Below are 22,315 nucleotides of genomic sequence, written 5' to 3'. Positions count from 1 at the left end.
TTCCAGAAACAAGGGAGTTTCCTTTACAAAATTTGGGCTTGTAAAACTGAGGCTTCCTGAAAAACTCTTTTTAAAGATTCTGGCCTTTGGGAAACAGGAAAAACCTGGGGAATCAGACTCCATGCCACAGGAAGGGACCCTGGAGATAGAGTTTATCACTCACAGCCAGAAATCAGCCAGGTTTGTGATACGCTTAGATACCTGGCCCCTGTACTACATAGGATAGGAACTAACCAGACTGTCAGCCCATTGCCTAACAAAACTCACTGTGACTGAGGGCAGGCAAATTAGTGTTACAGAACTTACAAGAGGAAGAGACTTGTCTAATCTCCAAAACCTTTAACCTAGATATTTCCCCTTATTCTGATGCCTGTTATTCTGACTTATGGCTTAGTTCAACTGGATAACAGCAATATTACCGAGCCCCTGAGACTACTTGGTGCGTGTTTGCCAATAGTATGACTAAATGTGCCTCATCTGATGCTTTCCAAACTAAGTAGACAGGTTGATCAGGACCTGAAGGTATTAAAACAACAGTTACCTTATAATCATACAAAATTGGAGAGCCTTAGACTTACTTCTCATGAAATAAAAAGTGTACATTGTAATGGTAAAAGTAAAACGTTGCTGTTGCCTGAGTGGCTGCAGTGGGCAGTGGGCCATGAGACTACACCGCAGGTCCCCAAATGGCAGCAGGCAGTGGGCAGTGGGTCCTGAGACCACAGTGGGTCAAGAAGGCAGCCAGTCCCAGGCAGGGAGCCCCCAAGTGGTCTGTAGGCTATGAGGGTCAGTAGGTCCTAGGCACAGAGCCACCTGGCAGGTGAGAGACAGAGACAGATAGGCACGCCATTAGTGGGTTACAGAAGGGAAGGGGAGAGGGAAGGAGAAGGGGGAAGAGAAAAGAAACAGAGGGGGTGTGAGGTGGGCGGGGGAAGAGAGTATCCACAGCTGCAGCTACCTCTTTGGGAGAGAGACAGAAAGAAGAGGGACTCTGGCTGCAGGCAGGAAGGAAGATCTGCATGCCTCAGTGGTGGACTATAGGGGGGTGTGCTTGTCTCTTAAAGGGACAGGACAGACCATTGCATACATGGCTTTACAAAAACCTGTTGTTTCTATGCTAACTAATTAGAAGTAATTAGAATTTTTTTACCATGATTTTAAAAAGGGGGACAAAAACATAAAACTAATAATTAGTACAGTCTCTGTTCTCTTGCCCAGCCCCCTCCCTTTCCTAGCTAACTGCTCTGCTATCAAAACTGACTAGCCCTTTAATTCTTATTCAGATTGGATTAATGGAAACATACTTCATTTTAAACCATATATCCAATTATGTATGAGTTCAGTAAAGTTAATGGTCCTTAGAACCAACTCCACCTCTTTAGACCAGGATGAGCTGATGATTTGACTCATTCACTAAAACCAGTGGGGAATGTAACAGGGCCCCAGACCTTAGTAGGTCCTCAGATCTTAGCACAACTGACACCATGATGGAAGTACCATTCAGGCAACTCAGTAAAACTCAGCACATAGCACCACGTGCCAAAAATGAAAACAAAGACCTAATCTATCAAAACCTATGGTTCTAGGAAAGTCTCTAAATGTACTAACCTTGCTTTTCGGCTTCTGTAGTTCTGCTTTTGGCTAACTGCTCTTGCTAACTGAAGCTTGTTAGTCCAGAGCATGGGTTTTGTGCTTAAAATCTCATCTTGAGAAAGGCTCAGGGCTACAATGGGATCCTAAACACCCAGTGTAGTTGCCAGCTGGCTCATAAAGACTTTCTGTTGGTTTAAACCCTTGTCAGAGTAGTCCTCTCTGGTGAATACTCCACAACAAATTTGAAAGCCAGAACTGGGTGTACACACACACACACACACACACACACACACACACACACACACACACAGAAAGAACGGTAAAAGGAAGGAAAGAAGAAAGGGAAAGGGGGAGAAAGAGAGACGTGTACGATAGTTTCATTTGCTAACATTAGCGATATTGGATCTTTGCACTATGGAAATGGGCAAGCATGTGGAAAAGTTTCAGCCTTTCCCACTTCAGTTCACTTTCTCTTAGCTTTAAAGCTAAGACGTTTGTCACTTTAAGGGCTATTTAGCCTTTGAACACTCTTCTTTTGCAGATGTTCATATTTTAGGAGGAAATGGGTGGAACAATAGAACACATACGACATGGAAGTAAAAAAGAAGTTACTGAAGGCAAAAAGGGTACAAGGAAGAATGGGGGAAGGGGAGGAGAATCAATAAAAACAAATTATGTTTATAAATGCTATAGTGAACCTTATTCTTTGTATACCAATTAAAAACATTAATCTAGGCAGACATGGTGGTGCACACCTTTAATACCAGAATTTCTGAAGCAGAGGCAAGCAGATCTGTGAGTTTGAGGCCTGCCTGCTGTAAGTAGTAAGTTCCTAGCCAGCCTGGTCCTGTTAAAAGAAGAAAGGAAGGAATAAAGAAGGAAAGAGAAAGAAAAATGTTAAAAATGAAAATGAGACATATCAGAGGAATCAAAACCCTCTATAAAGACACTTGATTGGTAGCTAGATAAACACTGTCAGGTACTGTGAAGAGTTTAATTTTGTATTGGGTCATTATTGTAAGCCTCTTGGTCTGGTTTTTTGTTTGTTAGAGAGAGCATCTCACTATGTAACACTGGGTGTTCTGGAACTCACTGTACAGACCCAGCTAGCTCACAGAGATGCACTTGCCTCTGTCTTCTGAGTGTGGGGATTAAAGGCATGACACCATGCTCAGCTATTGTATCTTTTAATGGTTGAATTTCTTTCAATAAACTGGTGGGTGGAGTTTGGTCTTCTGATTGACAACAGTCAGACCCTTCCATTGTCTCTAGTTGCCTATTGGTGGGGAAGCTAACAGTAGGGCAATCAGTCTTTTGGGAATAGGCAGAACTGTCCTCATAGGAACCAGGACACTCTGAGGAAACTGTGCTACAGCTGTATGCAACCTCAGCTGATGCTCAAATCCACATTCCTAATGCAGATGTCCTGTGCTAGTCAAAACGTTTTCTAGGCAACTTGCATTGGCTTTAGAACACTCCGTTCTGGGCAAAATAAAGCTTGATAAACTCTGTATTACCATGTTCCTCTTTACTTGGGAAGGGAGGGGGAGCACTTCCACAATGACTGGCAAAACAATGACTCCGTGCTAAGGCCAGGCTTGTAATTCAGTTCATAGGTAAGATCTGCAATTGGGGGAGCTAGAAACTCCACACATGCAGCACTGGAAATGACAGAGTTACAATCTGTATACAAACATGCCTTACCCTTTCTCTTGCTTTAAAACCAAGCTATTCTCTATGTGCTTTTAGATTGCTCTGGCAGGTTTCTTACTGTACACTACTCGCCCCCTCTCCACACCCTTACTATTACATTAGGCTCAGTAATGACTTCGAAATAGACTGTGGTTATATAATTTTTATTATTCAGATTTTTTAAATCTGTTTTGAGATTTCATACATGAGTACTGTATTTATATCGTTTCTACCCCTCCCTCCCCCAACTCTTCCTGCGTCCTCCCAGCACCCTCCCAAATTCATAATGTTTTCATCTTTTAATTATGATTGTTACATATGTATTTATTTACATGCATATGTGTATAAAGAAATACAGATGGGTGGTGGTGCACGCCTTTAATCCCAACACTGGGGAGGCAGAGACAGGTGGATCTCTGTGAGTTCAAGGCCACCCTGGTCTACAAGAGCTAGTTCCAAGACAGGCACCAAAGCTACAGAGAAACCCTGTTTCCAAAACTCAAACAGAAAACCACAACAAAAAAGAAAAAATTACAGAAAAATGGAGAAGATCCTGTGCATTCATGTTCAGTGACGTGCTGTTTAGGCCAGCTCTAAACTGTTAGAAAAGAAAGCGAACTGCATGGAGAAATGTGAAATTGATATACTCCGGAGATGATCAGAGGAAATCGTGTGGCACTTGAGAGACAAGAGAGAATATCTCTTATTGACAGCTCTCCAGACCCTCGGAGACCTTATTTGACTACATCTCCTTCCTTTAGACTCAACAGAAAAAAATAAATGTGGGCTTAAAATGCTCATCTGGCCACATCACTGATATATGCACATTTGAAAATCTTTTAAAAGATTTATTTATTTGTATTTCATGTGCATTGGTCTTTTGTCTGCATGTATGTCTGTGTGTGGATATATCACTGATATATGCACATTTGAAAATCTTTTAAAAGATTTATTTATTTGTATTTCATGTGCATTGGTCTTTTGTCTGCATGTATGTCTGTGTGTGGATGTCAGATCCCTGGACTGGACTTATATACAATTGTGAGCTGCCATGTGGGTGCTGGGAATAGAACCTGGGTCCTGTGGAAGAGCAGCCAGTGCTCTTAACAGCTGAGTCATCTCTCCAGCCTCCTTTTAAATCTTCTTCAAGCCACTTTATGTGGTTTTTAGCTCTTTGCAACTCAGAAAGGCCTGACTAGAAAAAGAGTTAAAAGACCTTGACAACAATAAATGTTTGTGGAGGAAACTGCGTGTGTGCAGAGTAGCGTGCGCGGAGTAGCAGTAGCGTGTGTGGAGTAGTGGACACACAAGGCCAGCCGACTGCAGTTGCTGGAAAACTTTTCAAAAGGTGATGGAGATCCTCTGAAATGAACCCAAGAAAACTCTTAACTTGGTTCATAATCCTTTCATTCAGTCACTTATCTGAGATCCCGGATGTTTTCATATGAGAAGGAACACCTACTTTCAACCTGTTTGCTTAAAAAGTCATCACCAAGGGGGCAGAAGATGAATTTCAGGGTTTTGTTTTTGTGCTTTTCTTAAAAGTTCTTTTCTTGTTTTCCCTTTGTTCTCCCCTTCTCCCATCCCCACCTCCAGGAAAACAAAACACAGACCCACACCCTGTGAAAAAACGTAAACAAGCTAACAATTGACAGGCACAGCCAATTATTAGACTAGTGAAAGTCAACTAATGAATGCATGCATATACTTACACAAAGCAACCTTTTGCCCATCATTCTCTTCCCTGCTTGCATTTAATTCTAATGAAAGATATTTTAAGACAGCTTTTTTTTTAATGGCACTGCTGCTTATGACAGAGGTAATAGCTATGATACACCTCCTTACTATCTTCTTCTTGTGAAATCAAATTAAGTACTAAGCCTTTTATTCTTAGGAATAATAGTCGTACAATTGTTTGTCTAGCATCTATTAGAAGTCCTCAGTCATTCTGGAATTGCTCGGCCTTTCTATGAACCTCCTGGAGGACTGCTGTCAAGTTCTTCTCCTCAGCAGGGTAAGATGTCTGCAAAGCACGTACACGCTTCCTACTGTAATCTGTTGCTTAGCGATGCAGAGTTTCATCTAAGTGAATACACACAGCAAGGTACATAGTCAAGTTCAATGTGCGTTACTAAGAAACAACTTGGAAGCCATGGCTTACTATTTCTCAGCAGTTTTAATTCCGTGGTTATATTTAACTGCATTCGCTCCAGAAATATATACCTCTACTCTCTATATTGATGCACAGCTTTCATTAAATGGCATCCGCTCCACAGTGCAGAGAAGGTCGGTATGCAGATAGACTGGAATGACTCATAAGAATGAAAAGTCCAAGTGGTTATGATGAGAGACGTGGCATTGTCCAAGATTATACAGAACACTCAAGAGCCTAGAGTGATCAGTGTATCTATTTCTACAGGATGCAGTTGGTACGGGATCAGAGGAGGGAAACTTTGGGGGCTTTTATTTCCTGGATGATTTTGATGGTCACTCCCGATAGAAAACATATTCAGTGTAAGAGGTCCAGATCCTGTCATCTGTTTGGTCGTGTGTGGCGGTACAGGTGCCAGTGGAGTTGCATGCTACCATATGGAAGCCAGCATCAGCTAGTTTGTCGAAGGCTTGTTCCAGAAAAGTGAATTTAAGGTAGTATCGAGAAGTATATCGCTCAGGAGGGCGGTCTGGATCTCTGCTCTCATTCAGAGTGTCTCCGAACACTTCTTTGGCTAATGAAATCTTACCACACACCATGATTCTGGCCACACGGCGGAATTTGGCATCTGTCTGGATGTCCCTGCCCAGAGTATAGGAGCCTCTATAGCCAATAGTGATGAAGCCAGACTTTTTGAGCTCAGAACCAGTGGCAGCTCTGAGGACTACGGAATTCTCAGGGCCACTAACATGGATGCTATTAGCTGAAGAGAAATTAAAAGTGGCGTCAATGCTGGGGGAAAGCTCATCTACATCAATTTGACACGAGTCATTGACAACTGAGTTGAGGTTGTTCATTTTAAGAGCCAACATCTTGGCAAGTTCTGGCAACTTAAAGTATTCTGCTTCTCTGTGGAGCCGGCCACACTCTGGGAAGTGGTCAGGAAGCACCACTTGCAGGTCTCTCATGTAGTCTAGGACATAACGAAAGAGAAAGCCATCTCGATCTATGAAGAATCTCCCTTTGTTGTCCTGGATCAGTGAGCAAGGGTTCTTTACACTGAACATTTCCCAGAGCCGGGAACCAGGAATACTGATGAGAGTGGGGTAGCGAGTTATGTACACCTGGCCACCCACATTGAGTTCAATAATCTCAGGGAAATTGCTGCAGTCCTCAGATGGGTTGGCACCGCTTGACTTTTCTGGCATGGCCATAGTGACCTGAAAATAAACAAAACATTACTTTTGAATAAAAATGTACAGTATTGGGAGTTCGTTCATAATCATTCACTTTCTGCATACATATAGTCTGTGTATCACGAAACCCAAGGCTGGGGAGATTGCTCAACTTGTAAAAGCACTTGCCATGTAAGCCTGATGACCTGTTTGATCCCAAGCCCATGTCAAAACATGGATTCAGTGCCCTCTACCTGCAAGACCAGATGCCTATAAGAGGTAAGGCAGGGAGAACTTCCTAGAAGTTCATGTGGCAGCTAATGTAGTGTTTAGCACAGAAACAAGAGATTCCATCTCAACAATGTACAAGGAGGGAACTGACTCCTGAATCCTGTCCTCTGACCTCCATGTGTACACCTTGGTACACATGTACACACACACACACACGCGCGCGCACACACACACACACACACACACACACACACACACACACACACAGCCCACACTTATTAATTGATTGGAAAGGAGAAAAAAATCAAACCAAACAAACAAAACAAAACAAAAAATCAAACCAAACAGACACATTATTATTTGTCTTTGTGTTTCCAGCACAAATAGCTCACATTCTTTGACTTTTCCTCCTGTTAGGACCACAATTTTACGTCATCTACATTGCAATTCTAAATGCCGAGTCATCGTATTGATTCATCCCTTTCTTACCCATATTTATCAATAACCTAGAAACTATTCCTTTGTGACGTCTCTTGGACATACATTGTTACTACTGACACTTATTTTATATTGCACACTAAAGTAAGATCTTCCCAATTGCTTTGTCTTTCTCTGGCTATTACACATTCACATCCATCTTTCCTACTACCCAACACAAAATATTCTAAATTCTGCCACCAGATCAGTTGCTATGTCATCTTCTTTGCTTACTGCTATTAAACAATTGCAATTTACCTATATATCAAATCCAAACCTCTTACCAGAACACTCAAAGCCATAAGCTAGTTCATCTCCTCTTTGATGACAAGAATATCGAACACTATATAGGACTTATGTGCCAGGCCAACGGTGAAATACACATGTTTTTTTGTACATATAAGTATTAGCAGAAATAATCAAAAGGAGTCAGTAGAATGTGTGTGGTAGTTAATAAGAAGCTCTGTGGTATTCTGCTTGTGTTTAGATACCAGTATAACTACTTTTTAGTTGTATGTTGGGCAACCTTTTTGAATCTGTTATTGAACAGTTTGTGAATAATAAAAAATAATTACTTCATCCATTAAAAACAATGCCCAGCACATAATTTAACATTTTTACAATGAGCACAAGTTAATAATATAAACTAAATTACATGTAAAAAACAAATCTGGGGCTGGAGAGATGGCTCAGAGGTTAAGAGCACTGGTTGCTCTTCCCAAGGACCTGGGTTCAATTCTCAGCACCCACATGACAGCTCACAACTGTCTGTAACTCCAGTTCCAAGGGATCCAACACCCATTGCAAAAAAAAAATGCACATAAAATTAAAGAAAACAAATAAATCTTAAAGCTGTGGGAAAATAAAACGAAGGCAAAAATATTGGGGGCAAAGGCTGCCAGAACCCAGGCTTCAGCTCTGAAAACTTCAGTTATTAGCCAAGGATCCAAAATCTTATCAACCAGAGTTAGAGTCAATCCAAGGCAGTGGTTCTCAACCCTGTAGGTTGCGACCCCTTTGGGGTTTTGAATGACCCTTTCAAAGAGATATCAAATATTCTGTATGTCAGATAAATTACTGTTCAGAACAGTGACAAAGTTACAGTTACAAAGAAGCAAGAAAATAATTTTGAGGTCATGGGTCACCGCAACATGAGGAACTGTACTAAAGGGTTGCAGCATTAGGAAGGTTGAGAAGAAGAACTGCTATGCTAGGGAATCAAGCTGGGCAGTCTGGTCTGCCACTCACCTTAACAAAGCAATGTTAGCTAATTTCAAAAGGACAGAGCCTTTATTCTGAGAGAAGAAATCAGAGTCAAAATCAGGACAGAACTGCAGTGGAACTTCAATTGCTGCCTTTCTCAAACATATTTTTAAACATAAAGAGAAATTTTACTCTGAAAGTTCTAAGTGACATTATTTATCACAGTTAGGAATCTCAATGTGTCTGTTTGGTTTGGTTGTTTTGTTTGTTTGGTTTGATTTTTTTTTTTTTTTTTTTTGCTTTTAGAAAGAAAACGGAAGTGATTTCTTTAATAATGAACAAATCTAGCTCCAAACAGCCCCTTGTGCATTACAACATGAAGTCAGGAAGGACATACTCCGCAAACAGGAAGATGTTTATCTGTTTGCATATTTTTGCAATGTATAACTTCTTTCTCCCTTCCTCCATCCTAGTGGACCCCACTGAGTTGCTGCTGTTCATAGGAAAATAAACAAGCAACAAACATAGAATTCTTTTAATTGAACCACCAGTCAGTTTCTGAAATGTTTTTTTTTCCCTTTTTGTAGGGAGTCTGGGGGGCAGAGGGCAGCCTTTTAAGAAACCCTGAAATGCCTCATTTATTCTCTTTCATGAATAAACCAGACGTTGATGAGGGTTTGTTGGTAGTGCCCTCGGTAAATAAAAGAAATAAGGGTCCCTGGAAGGAGGAAGTAAGTGAGGTGACATAACACAAATGGCTTAAACCAGATTGAAGAGAAGACAGATGAAAGCAGCTGTCTTCCAAGCCCGGAAGAACTGAGCTGTGTATTCTAGTGCCCCAAAACCAGCAAGGAAACGAACCAATGTCTCTCTCCCCTTCTGACTCTGAATAATTCTACTTGTAACCAAGATCCATGTTTTCCAAAGACAAAAGTCAGCTACTGCAAAGTACACCATACTGTATGTTTGTCAATATGATACGTGACTGCCTGAAAATGTTCAGGAAGACGTTTCTGAGAAAACCAGACACTATAAACAACCACCTTCCAATTTCATTAAGCTTGAAATCCCTATGTGCTAATTCCTATTTCCTCCCTCCTTCCATTTTCTTCTGGAGTCCTTTACTTTCTTTCCGCTCTCCAATTGGCTTCTGTCCCTCTCCTCCTTTATACCAATGTGTTTTAAATATTCGCTCCTTTGTAAGAACAAACCCACACATTTAAATTAGAAAAGCAATTCTGACCTTTTACGCTGCACCAGTTCAGAGATCCAAGAAACCAAAGTAGTTAACAGTTAAACTGAAAGTGTAAGCAAAGGGAGAAAACAACTTCAAGAATTAAGAAACAGTTCTTTGCCTCAGCAATATTCCCCTTTGCTTCCAACTAGCTTGTCTCCGTGACTTTTTATCCGCTCATAAAAGAAAATGTTAGCATTTAGATGCATTGAAACCAATCAAAATGCTTTTAAAAATTAACCAGATGCTGAAAAACAATCTGAATTTTCTGAATTTCCCCTCAGGAAGAGCTTCGGCTGCTTTGGGAGCTCTAAGCTGCTTTCCAGACACAGGTTTAACAGTAGATCCTCTCTCAATAGAGAAACAACAGACGTGCCTAACCCCAGCGCAAATGCAGAAGCTCCGGAATTCAGAAGCAATGGACTGGAAAGGAAAGACAAGGAGGTTGATAGAATAGTTACCTGGAATCTCCAGCCTCTGAGGTACTGCCAAGCACAGCTTCACTGTTCTGAGAGCTCAGCGCCACGGAGGAATGCCTTCCTGTTCTCCCTCCCTCTTGCTGTGTGCTTTGGTGCTTGATTTGAGTTTTCCTCTGTAAAACTAGCTGTCCTGTAGACCCTCCTCCCTTGCTATGACATCCTTGACTTCCTCTCCAGCCCTGCCTCCCTACTCTGCAGCCTGAGGAAGAAGCAGAGCTAAGCAAAGGAGAAGGAAGGCATAGAGGGGGGAGGGGGAGAGAAACAAAGGTGGTGGTGGCGGCGGTAAAAAGAGAAATTCTGTTCATCTTGGTTCCAGCAGAGCAAGCAAACATTTCACGGTGACAGTTACATGAATCATTTGTAAGGGTCTCATTGTTTGTTTGTTTCTGAAGCAGGGCCTTCTTAACAACCCCAGGCTAGCCTTGAAATTTACATTCTTCTATGTCAGCCCCTGGAGTGCTGGGATCACAGTTGTGGACAACCACATCCACTCTGAATGGATTTTTCAGTGAAGAATTGGTTAAATTCTGAACTTAAATTAAGTATAGTTACTTCAATGCGCATAATCCTGTATGTCAGATGGTATGCTAAGTGCCGAAAATAAAGACACATTGGACCCATTTTTCTTTCTCAAAAAGAAATAAATTTACTATGAGTGTTTAACTGTTATGGATAAGAAAAGCACAGTGCTGTGGAAACAAAACGCAAGCAACCTGGGGCTAGTTAGAGAAATCTGAAGGCTTCCTGGAGGATAAACCAAAGTGAGTTTTACCAGACGAATAAGAATTGAGCCACAAGAAGAAAGGTGGGATTAGTATTGCAGGCAGAAGGGACAGCGTCAACAAAGACAAAGAAGTGTGGAAAAAGCACACCCGGTACTAGGCGCTCCACACGATTTTGTTTTTAAAACGTTGGAGTCAAGAAAGTAGGACTGTCCCATTCCTAAAATCCAAGTTAATGTCCCCAGACATGGTATATACCCAACTGAAAACTCAACCCCTTCTCCATCTAAGTTATTTTGTTGTGTATGTGTTTCTCTTTATACGCACTAGTGAAATCATTGGATTGAAACGTGGATTTTTTATTCAAAAATGGATCACGCTTCTTCAAATCTTAAACTTCTTTCTCAGTCAAATGGTAAAACATATTTCTGAGAGGTTGATTTAAAAATGATTTGCTTTGGAGTGAGGTTATATCATCTGTATGTAGAAATCAAAAACCCAGACTGAATAGTATGGGGATGTTTTTGTATAATAAATCTTAGGTCAGTTTGTTCACTGAATTCTAGCAACTGAATGAAATTCATTAAAATTTCTCTCATTAATATGTTTATTTGTTTTGTTTGTTTGTTTTTCGAGACAGGGTTTCTCTGTAGCTTTGGAGCCTGTCCTGGCACTAGCTCTTATAGACCAGGCTGGCCTTGAACTCACAGAGATCCGCCTGCCTCTGCCTCCCGAGTGCTGGGATTAAAGGCGTGCGCCACCACCGCCCGGCTCATTAATACGTTTAACTGGCTTTGCTGATTTTTTTTTTGTCAACTTGACACAAACCTAGACATATCTGGGAAGAGGGAATCTTAATACAGAAATTGTCTACATCAGATTGCCCTGTAGGCAAGTCTGTGAGGGCATTTTTTGGATTAATAACTGATGTGAGAGGGCCCAGCCCACTATGGGCGGTGCCACCCCTACACAGGTTGGTCCTTGGCTATTTAAGAAAGAAAGTCAAGAAGTATTTCTCCACGGACCCTGCTCAGTTCCGGCCTCCAGATTCCATTCCTGATTTTCTTCAGTGTTGGACTGTAACCTGGAAGTGGAAGATGAAAGACACACTTTCTTCCCAGGTTTCATTTAGTCATGGTCTTTGTCACTGCACTAGAAAGCTAAACAAGACACTGGCTTTGACACGTAAGCAACTCCCATCATGCTCTCTGAATGGCTTTAGCAGCTGCACACACTGCATATGTAGGCAAGTTCTAAAGACACAGAAGTGAGTTAAAAGGCAGCAGTAACAGTTAAAAGCAGTTTGGTCTTTTATTCTGAGACTCAATTACCTGTCAGTTAGACATTTCTTTTTAAAGTGGTAAAACCCTTTCCAGAAAATTTACCTGTAGTCCCAGACATTCCTACAGATCATATTCCCCCAGATTATGTTATATGCAAGGAAAATGTAACATCATTGGCTTAATCTATTTTAAATCATTCTCTAGAGCAGGGACGGATGCAGTTTCCTCTGGTGAGTATGATGGGTAAAATCTGAAAAAGCAATCTGGGGCCAAATTTCCAAGTGGCAGTTAAGTACTCAATAGTGTCTACAAACCATTGCTTTTTTTCCTCCCTTTGAGCTCTCTCTGTCTCTCACTGATTTGTGTGTGTGTGTGTGTGTGTGTGTGTGTGTGTGTGTGTGTGAGAGAGAGAGAGAGAGAGAGAGAGAGAGAGAAAGAGAGAGAGAATGTGTGTGTGTGTGTGTGTGTGTGTGTGTGTATGATGCATCTGTACATATATGTGCAAGTGTTTACCTTCAGAGGTCGGCAAGGACGTTCTGTTCTGTCCTGTTCTGTCACTGTCTTATTCCCTTGGGAGAGGATCTCACACTGAACCTTGAGGGTCTGGGGGTAAATGAAGTTCACACATCTAGGAGAGATCAAACTTTCAAGATTCCCAGGGCCCCTTTCCAACATTCTAGAAGCGATGAACAGCTGCGAGGGGTGGAGAGACCTGCTAAACCTGTTGAAAGTGGAACTTTTGGACCTGTCAAGCTGCCTGCAAGTCATGTGTGTTGTGAGTAACTGTTCTGGGGGTGAGTAGGTAGGTGCTTGTATGAGTGTGTGTATGTCAGTGTTTGTGTGTACATGCACATGCACATGCACACATATGTATATGTGCTTGCATCTGCCAAGAAAAGTCTCTCACACAAGAGCAGCCTCTCAGACGCTTTCAGGAACCCTTTCCTGGCTGCCTCTGCTTTAAGTGTTCCTGAAGCAGCCAGGTTTGACTTGTGTTTTGATGGGATCTGGAGAACAGCTTTTGGAATTGCTGTTACTTTGGGAAGAGTGGGTGTTATGTGCAGATTCTTGTGTGGAAAAAATTATAGGGGAAGAGAGATTTGCAAAATTTTCATAGTGCTCATCTGAATTTAAAATTAATGGAGTACAATCACTAACTTCTAAATCATTTGACAAAACGATTTCTTGTTCATAATAGATAATGTGTGCCTTTCAAAGCAATGTCATTTTTGTAGCAAGAATTTTCACACTTCGGTACCTATTTTATGCACTCTTAGTGAGACAGAGGTGCATAGTGAAACTCTCTCTCAATAAAAAAGAATGAAGCTCTCCTCGCTGTCCCGGGCTTCCTTCAGCCAGGCCTTCACTCAGCCTAGCTTGCAGACCTGGGACCATTTCTCCGTGTTAGTTCCATCTTGAACTCCATTTTGAGTTAAATGTTGTAAACTGCATAAGATCTGTTTCAAGTTTCTGGCTTTATGTCAAGTTGCTCCAATAGCACTTGCTGAATAGTTCAATAGTCTCCACCATTTTGGTATTAATCCTTTGTCAAATATCTAGTTCCAAATAGTTGAAATAATCTTGACCTAGAACTAAGCTGCATGCATCACATTTTCTTATTTTAAATGATGTAGAAATCACTGATAATTATGTCACCACCACCACCACCACCAATTTTAAATGATGTAGAAATCACTGATAATTATGTCAGTGTGGTACTGGCATAAAACGTGGTTTATAGGCCAATTGAACAGAATAGAATGCCAGGCATAAACCCAAGTGAATATAATCAACTGACTCTCAAAAAATGCACCAAGAATACAGAAGAAGAATTGATAATTTCTATGTTAAGTCATTGTCTCAGAGTTTCTATTGTTTGTGATAAAATACCATGACCAAAAGCAAACAAGAAATAAAAAGGTTTTATTTTACCTTATGGGTCCATGTCACAGTCCGTCATTGAAATAAGTCAGAGGAGTAAGAAACTGAAGCAGAGGCTGCAGAAGAGTGCTGCTTACTGGGTTGCTCAGACTTCTTTTTCATAGTAGGACCACCAGCCTACGGGCGGTACTACCCCCAGTGAGTCCACAGGCTTGCCCACAGGCCAGTCTTATAGAAACATTTTCTCAATTAGAGTTCCTTCTTCTCAGATAACTCTAACTTGTGTCAGGTTGACAGCAACTATCGCAGTGATTTGGGGATAACTAGATCTTCACATGTGAAGAAATTAGATCTTTACTGTACATCATACACAAAAGTCAACTCAAGTTCCTTAGCAATAATTTTTCAGATTAGACACCCAACACAGAGACAATGGAAGCTGAACTAAACCAGTGACGCTATAAAAAAAGAATTTTTGCACAGAAGAGGGGACAGTGAACAGAATGGTAGGCAACCTACAGAATGGGAGAAAACGTTTGCGAACTATATACCCAATAAGAGTAAACGTCGAAAATGAGAAAGTAACTCATTTGATGCAACAGCAAAAGCAGACCAGCAAACAAACAAGGCCCCAAATAGCCCAATCTTAAAACTAGACAAGAGGAATACCAAATCAGAGACAGGCATAGCCAGCAGATGATATCTACCTAGGACCAAAGATGGCAGTAACTATAGACTCTTTATCAGACACCAGTCATAACCTACTTAAACCTTGCATGTTGCACTGAATCAATGAGACACTTCAGCTGAATCTGACACAAAAGCATTATGCTGGGGGTAGCCTCCTATCAGTTTATGAACATGCTATCATTCTAAGACCTTGCCTTGAAGAAAACGAAACTCCAAGGTAAATTATGCCACAGACATATATATCCAGAACTTCAAGTTACTACGAGTAGTTTTCAGCAGGATGGGTATGAATAAAATCGTTTTGGTGGATAAATTAGTAAAGGGGAAGTTTGTCAGATTGTTAAAAATGTTACTGAGTCAATAGGCTATCTGCAGATCTTCATCATGCCCCATTCTCCTTCAAATCTCTCTCCAATCCTGCACTCTCACCCCCAACTCTATAGCAGACTATTTCCTGTAGCTTCCCTTCCTTCCCTGTGCCCACCTCCAGTGGATCTTTCAGATCTTCCCCTGAACAACCCCACCACTGCTCTGAACCCCAATAGGCATTCCCTAGGAACCTGCAGGACACTCCTTTCAAGAAAGCAGGTAGGGCTGGAGAGATGTCTCAGTGGTTAAGAGCACCGGTTGCTCTTCCAGAGGTTCTGAGTTCAATTCCCAGCAACCACATGGTGGCTCACAACCATCTGCAATGAGATCTGGCACCCTCTGGTGTGTGGACATACATGGAGGTAGAATGTTGTATACATAATAAATAAATAAATCTTTAAAAAAAAAAGAAAGCAGGTAGGTTAACTGTAAATTTGCACCTCTCCCTTCTCTCCTCTAAATCCACTCCCATCCCCCATCTCACCCCCAACTCCTTAGCAGACTACCTCCAACATCCTTTTCCTTCCTGTCCGCATTTCCAGCAGATCACACAGATCCCCTCCATCCTCCTCATACTCATCCTGTTACCCAAGCCCCTGAACTCCTGCAGATATTCCCTGGTAACCCATCAGCTAAGCCTGCCAGAGAAGAAAGTAGGTAAATAAAACAGGCAAGCAAGTTCAGACTTCACTCTCCTTTCTCTCCTCCAAATTCAATCCCTTCTCTTGTTTCATCCCCAGCTCTGTAGCAAGCTACCTGTTGTAGCCTCTCCAGCCCTCTCTCTACTCCCATCCCCAGGGGACTAAGCAGACCCTGTTTTCCTCCACTTTATCCTATGAACCCTCTCAGCCTCCCCCTCTCTGAGCCATTCCCTTTCTAGGTGTCCTCTCCCAACAGAGAAACACAGTTTACCATGAACTCCCAGTGGCTATACCTAGTAAGACTCCAAAAGATTTCCCTACCAAGCAAGACACAGCCACCACACCCTCTAAGAACCAGAGAGGGCAACAGAAATCAAGGAACAAAGACCAGATATCAACATAGATCCTGAAAATTGCAACATAGCTGAAGCACAAGACCGAGATCTTAAAATAGCTGTTACGAATATGATACAGATCCTTAAAGAGGAAATGAAAAAAAGCCCTTAAAGAAATCTATGAAAACACAAACAAACAGTGACAGAAAATTAATAAAAAACATAAAACCTGAAAGTGGAAACAGATTAATAAAAATGAGAGAAATCTGGTAATGAAAAATTTAGGAACTTGAACGCGAAACTCAGAGGCAAGCCTCAGAGAGCACAAAAGATGTAAAAGATAAGCTCAGGCATCAAAGACACAGTGGGAGAAATGGATGTCTTGATTGAAGAAAATATTAAATCTAAAAAACTCATGGCACAAACCATCCAGGAAATCTATGAAAAGTTGAAATCCAAGAATGATAGAAACAGAGAAATGAGAATAAATTCAAGTCAAAGGCACTGACAATACTTTCAAAAGAATCATAGAAAACTTCCCTAACCTAAAGGAGGAGATACCTATCAAGGTACAAGAAGCATACAGAACACTAAATAGACTAGATTAGAAAAGAAAGTCCCCTCAGCACACATTAATCAAAACATTACATAAACAAAACAAAGAAAGACTATTAAAAGCTACTAGGACAGAAAGACCAACTAACATATAAAGGCAGACCTATTAGAATTACACTTGACTTCTCAAAGAGACCACAGATGCCATCCCAAGCTCCTATACCAAACAAAACTATCAATCACCATGGATGGAGAAAATAAGATATTTTATGATAAAATCAAATTTAAGGAACATCTATCTTCAAACCCAGTTTTACAGAAGGGGCTAGAATGAAAGCTCCAACTTAAAGAGGTTAATCATATCCAGGAAAACAGAAGCAATAAACAATTCGGCAAATCAAAAGAAGGGAAGCACACACACACCACCACTACCACCACCACTACCACCACCACCACCACCACCACCACCACCACCACCACCACCACCACCACCACCACCACTACCACCAGAAGCACCTCCATCTCCAAGAGCAACAGCAGCAAAGATGACAAAAAAATAACAGGTATCAACAGTCAATCTCTTGCTGGAGTCTTAGAGGATTCTTAGAAATCTCCTGGTCTTTATTCTACATTGAAATCCCAAAAAAGTAGATTCTAATACCTGCAAAGGAATACCTCAAGAACAGGATAGCTGAACTTGTCAGCAAGCATGAAGGCAGGCAGGCAACAATCAGAAGCTTCCTTCTTTCAGGTCCTTTTATTTGGACTGGCATCAGAAGGTGTGGCCCAGATTTAGGGTAGGTCTTCCCGCTTCAAATAATTCAGTCAAGAAAATCCCTCACAAGAATATTTATCTGCTTGGGTTTTAGCTGATTCCAGAAGTAATCAAGTTGACAGTCAACCACAAATATACCCATTGTCAATTTGACATACAAGCACATCTCCTTGTGTCATGTTGAAATGAAAATAAAAATCAGGTCATAATTTCATCTAACATGATATAACTATCCCAGGACCAACTAAAAACGTCTTATATATTTTAGACGAGGTGAAAATGTTCTTTGCTTTCTCATTCATCATATTGTCTAAATAATCTCTGGCCAAATGTGAACTTATAAAATCATTCATTAAATCAAATCAAATAAAGTCAGTAACACAACTGACAGGAAATTCAATGAAAAAAAAAAAGAAAATGTTCCTTTCAGAGTGCTTAGTTTTTTTAGTGCCTCATAACTTAAATTTTATAAAAACTACTGATAATGTCTCATTCTATATTATATTACATGGTAAAAATATTGTAAGGAAAACAAAAATATCTAAACATGTGTTTATATATACAAAACATGTTCATAGGACAGACATAGGCCAGAAACCCTCATGGCAATTGCAATTCTTGTTATAGAATAATCTTTTTGTACACTGTGAAGACATGTCTCTGTGAAAACACCTTCTGATTGGTTTTATAAAAGGCTAAATGGCCAATATCTGCACAGGAAGAGGTTGGGGCGGGGAGACAAACTGAGAGGGTGCTGGGAAGAAGAAAGGCAGAGTCTCCAGCGAGACACAGAGAAAGCAGGATATGAACATGCTTTGCTGGAAAAAAGTTCTGCCACATGGTAGAGCATAGATAATAAATATGGATCAATTTAAGATGTAAGAGCTAGTTTGTAACAAGCCTAAGCTATTGGCTAAGCATTTACAATTAATATTAAGCCTCTATGTGATTATTTGGAAGGTGACTGGCAGAACAGAGCTGAGTGGTAGGGTAGAGAAACCCTACTTACAGTGTACATCTTCCACCTTCAGAAAATACCTCAGCAACTTTTGATTCTTTTCCTGGAGAAATGACCCATACCTTAATTCCTGAAGAGCCTGTGCTCTTTGTCATTCTGCCTGGATTAAGCTGTTGCAATCTCCCACAGACTTTAATCACAGGACTTGGTAGCACTAAGAGATGCCCTAAAGGATCTCCTGTATCCCAGATATTATTTTCCTTACCTCCATTGTGGAGAAGTAGTCCAATTTCTGTCTTACTTAGGGATTCTATTATAATGAATCACCATGACCAAATGCAGCTTGTGGAACAAAAGTTTATTTCATTTTACATTTCTATGTAACAGTCAGGGATGGCACTACTCTCCATGGCATGAACCCGCTCACATCAATCATTAATTTAAAATAATGTACCATTGGCCAATCTTAGGGAGGAATTTTTTCAATTAAGATTCCCTCTTCCCAGATATTCCACTACTGCAACAGTGAACATATCTTGCCTAGCAGCTAATATTGTTGCATGCAGAGTCCAGGATTGGGTAAGACCACTGAAATCTTTTCTCTTTCAGCCTCTTGCATAACATCTTCTAGAACTGCTAAAGCTAGCCAGTAGGCAGTCTCCTGGTCAGTTCAAGACTGATTTCTCAGTTTTTTGCAACAAAAGTGTGTGGTATCTTCAGCTATAGAGTCCTGCCATCTTATTCTATTGGGCAGCCAAAAGCAGTACACCAAAATTATTAAGATAGCAGCCCATACTATGTGTGTTCTGTTTGATTACACCATACCTAACTCTACACCAACTGATATCTAAATTCTGCATCCACAACTCCACAAAAAGGCTTTTGCAAAGTATATATATATATATATATATATATATATATATATATATATATATATGTGTGTGTGTGTGTGTGTGTGTGTGTGTGTGTGTGTGTGCCCTTTTGCATGTTTTCCCTTCATCGTCAGTTATTCTTTTTCTCAAGTGAAGGTTCCCTCTACTCCTTCTGTCCTTCATAATAGTGAATCCTAGCTATTATCCCGCCTTTCACTAATCTCATCACTCATCTCTCATTCACCTGCCAGAATGATCTATGTCTCATATCTGAAATACCATTCTTTTAAGACTTTTTTATACCTTCCTATAGCTTACACTGTTTGAATAAGAATAGCCACCACAGGCTTATGTATTTGAGTACTCGGTCCTCGATTGTTGGAACGGTTTGGGAAGGATTGGGAGGTTGTATCTTTATTGGAATAGGTGTGTCACTGGGTGAGGTGGAGTGGGCTTTGAGATTTCAAAAGACTCATGAGACCCCCAGTGCACTCTCTCAGTCTGCCTCATGGTGGTGGATCAAGACGTGAGCTTAAAGTTGCTCCTTCACTACAGTATCATTGGAACTGTAGCCCACAGTAAAGTCTTTCTTTTATAAGTTGCCTTGGTCATGGCATTTTGCCACAGCAAGAGAAAAGGAAGCATGACAGCATATAAGATACAGTAGTATGGTTCCTAAAGTTCATTGATCTCCATCATAATTTATACTTGATATTCTAGAAATGTTATATTACTGCAATTACCTACAGTCGTCATGCTTTCTTAGAGCTTCTTTAAAGGAAAATTCATCGTGTTTTCTAATTCTACATTAAAATATTCTAATACAATGCTTCATAAATATTTGTTGAGTCAAATATCATGTACAAAATGTGGAGAAATAGAATATAAGGCATGTTTGTAGAATATTGACTCCAGAATGGAAAGTTGGCAATACCAATGTTGAAGCAATGAGTACATAAAAGAAGACTGTACAAGCAATTTTAACAGTGACTATGAAAAGATATAATTGTGCATGGACAAAGGGACCCTTTCTAAAACTAGTCTATTAGTCATGGTTCTCTAGAGAAACAGAGCTGATAGAGTAGGTATATATGGACAAGGAATACACTTTCAGGTTCCCCCAAATTATGTCAATGAGATAACATAAACTTCTATAGTCCCATAGTAAAAGAATGTCACAAATCAATACAGTTACCAAAGACACACACACACACACACACACACACACACGAAGGTATGTATGTATGTATATATATATATATATATATATGAAGGTATACCCACATATATATGATCACACACATACATATTTACCATATATATATGTATATATTTATATATATATACATATATATATATGGTAAAAGTTACATACCATGCCTCTCTGTTTATGTAGATTCTGGGCCAAGTAGGAATGACTATGGACCATGAGCCAACAATCAAGTTCCCCCAAGTGATGTGAATGAGATAACTTGAACATCTACAGTCCCATAACAAAAGAAAGCCATAAATCAACACAGTTACCAAAGGCATTGATTGGGATATAAGGTCAAGGTTCACAGTAGACTGGGAATTTTCTTCTGTGTTTCTGACGCCTTCTTACAACATGTTTAGCTTTAGAATTGGTGGAAGTTAGTGGTCTTCTAAGTAATACATTCCACAAGTTATACCCAACAATCACAAGGATGTTATGTCAAATATAGAGAGGTTGGCAATGAATGGTATTGTTATGGTAGAAAAAAAATGTTAGGGTAAAAACAAATGCTAAAATGATAGGGCTAAAATGGCAAGGTCATGAACGCCGAGGAAGGCAAAGGAGAGAGCTTGCCAAGCTGACCAGATAAGAGGGAGGACAGGGTTGTAGGAAAAAAAAACAGCAATGTTGGCTGAGGTCTTTCTTAGCAGGCCCTGAGTAGCACTGGCAGATACACCCAACCCACCCCATGGAACACAAGCAAGGCACTGCTGATATTTCACATATGTTTCTAATGCATCTAATCATAACAGAGGAAGTCGTGGATAAAGACCACTTTTAAAGGAAAGCCTCTACCTATTCCATGAAGCATAGCACCCCAGACCTCCACAGAAACAACAAGTTAGATATGAAACAATAAATGGAAACTACTTGAATCCTGGTAGCTGTGCCTCCTGATGACCAAACGGCCCTCTGGCAGTTAAAACCCACTAATGTTGTTACTAGATTGCTTCCACTATGTCGGAAGCTAAAGAACCAGGCCATGCCATTGAACATGTACTCTAACATTCTCAACACACCCAATGTTGCTATAGTCTCACTTTCATTATGACTTTGACAGCCTTTCCTTTTGCGGAAATATCTTAAGAGAATGATCTGGTTGCATGATTTGGGATTAAAAAGGGGGCCACCTTACTACATGACTATGCCAATTACCTCATAAATACTCATTAAAATGTCTTGAAAATCTGTAATGCAGAATCTACTATCCTGCTCCTCAGGTGGAAGAAGTCTACCCCACACCCTTTTTTAAGCACAGGCTTTCTTTCTAGGATGCTCCCTACTTTCTCCTTGCAATATTTGCTTTGTTTAACTTTGTTTCTGTTGTCTTGCTAAATAGCTGTCTGCTCAAAATGATATGGGAATATTAGGCTGTCTTTGAGAATGACAGAGCCTTTATTGGGGTCCTGGAAAACTCCACAGCCATCAAATCTGCTCTGTATTAGTGAGTGGCTTTTGGGTGCTTGTCTCGTGAACTTATGAAATGAAATTCACAGGCCACAGAAGGTGAGTTTTAGAGAAAACTTTATTATAGATTGAGAGGTGGGAGTTTCAGAGAGAGAGAAAGCCATGCCATTTGATTTAGACATGGAGGTCAGCCATGTGACAGACAAGGAGCCACATGGAAAGGGAGAGGAGCTGTGTAAGAACAGTGGAAAAGCCCGACTAGAAAAGGCATAGGCAGACTCTGCCAGCATCTGAAAGAAGAAAACAGAGGAGAAGCAAAATGTCTGTGTCTCTTGA

At 40.6% G+C, this 22,315-nt stretch overlaps 1 protein-coding gene across 1 annotated transcript; it reads right to left on the bottom strand.

Annotated features, from left to right (window-relative positions):
- Nucleotides 1–4,250: 4,250 nt before the first annotated feature.
- LOC101984867 (BTB/POZ domain-containing protein KCTD12-like) lies at nucleotides 4,251–10,404 on the bottom strand. Its single transcript, XM_005358851.3, has 2 exons — nucleotides 10,219–10,404; nucleotides 4,251–6,657 (listed from the first exon to the last, which is right to left on the bottom strand). Exon 2 carries the CDS (start codon nucleotides 6,649–6,651, stop codon nucleotides 5,773–5,775), a length of 879 nt encoding a protein of 292 aa, XP_005358908.1. The 5' UTR covers nucleotides 6,652–6,657; nucleotides 10,219–10,404; the 3' UTR covers nucleotides 4,251–5,772.
- Between the last annotated feature and the right edge of the window lie 11,911 nt (nucleotides 10,405–22,315).

The sequence above is a fragment of the Microtus ochrogaster genome, chromosome X (genome assembly GCF_000317375.1).
Source record: "Microtus ochrogaster isolate Prairie Vole_2 chromosome X, MicOch1.0, whole genome shotgun sequence".
NCBI lineage: Eukaryota > Metazoa > Chordata > Mammalia > Rodentia > Cricetidae > Microtus > Microtus ochrogaster.
Note: the sequence above shows the minus strand (reverse complement) of the source record. Positions and strands in the feature narration are given on the sequence as shown.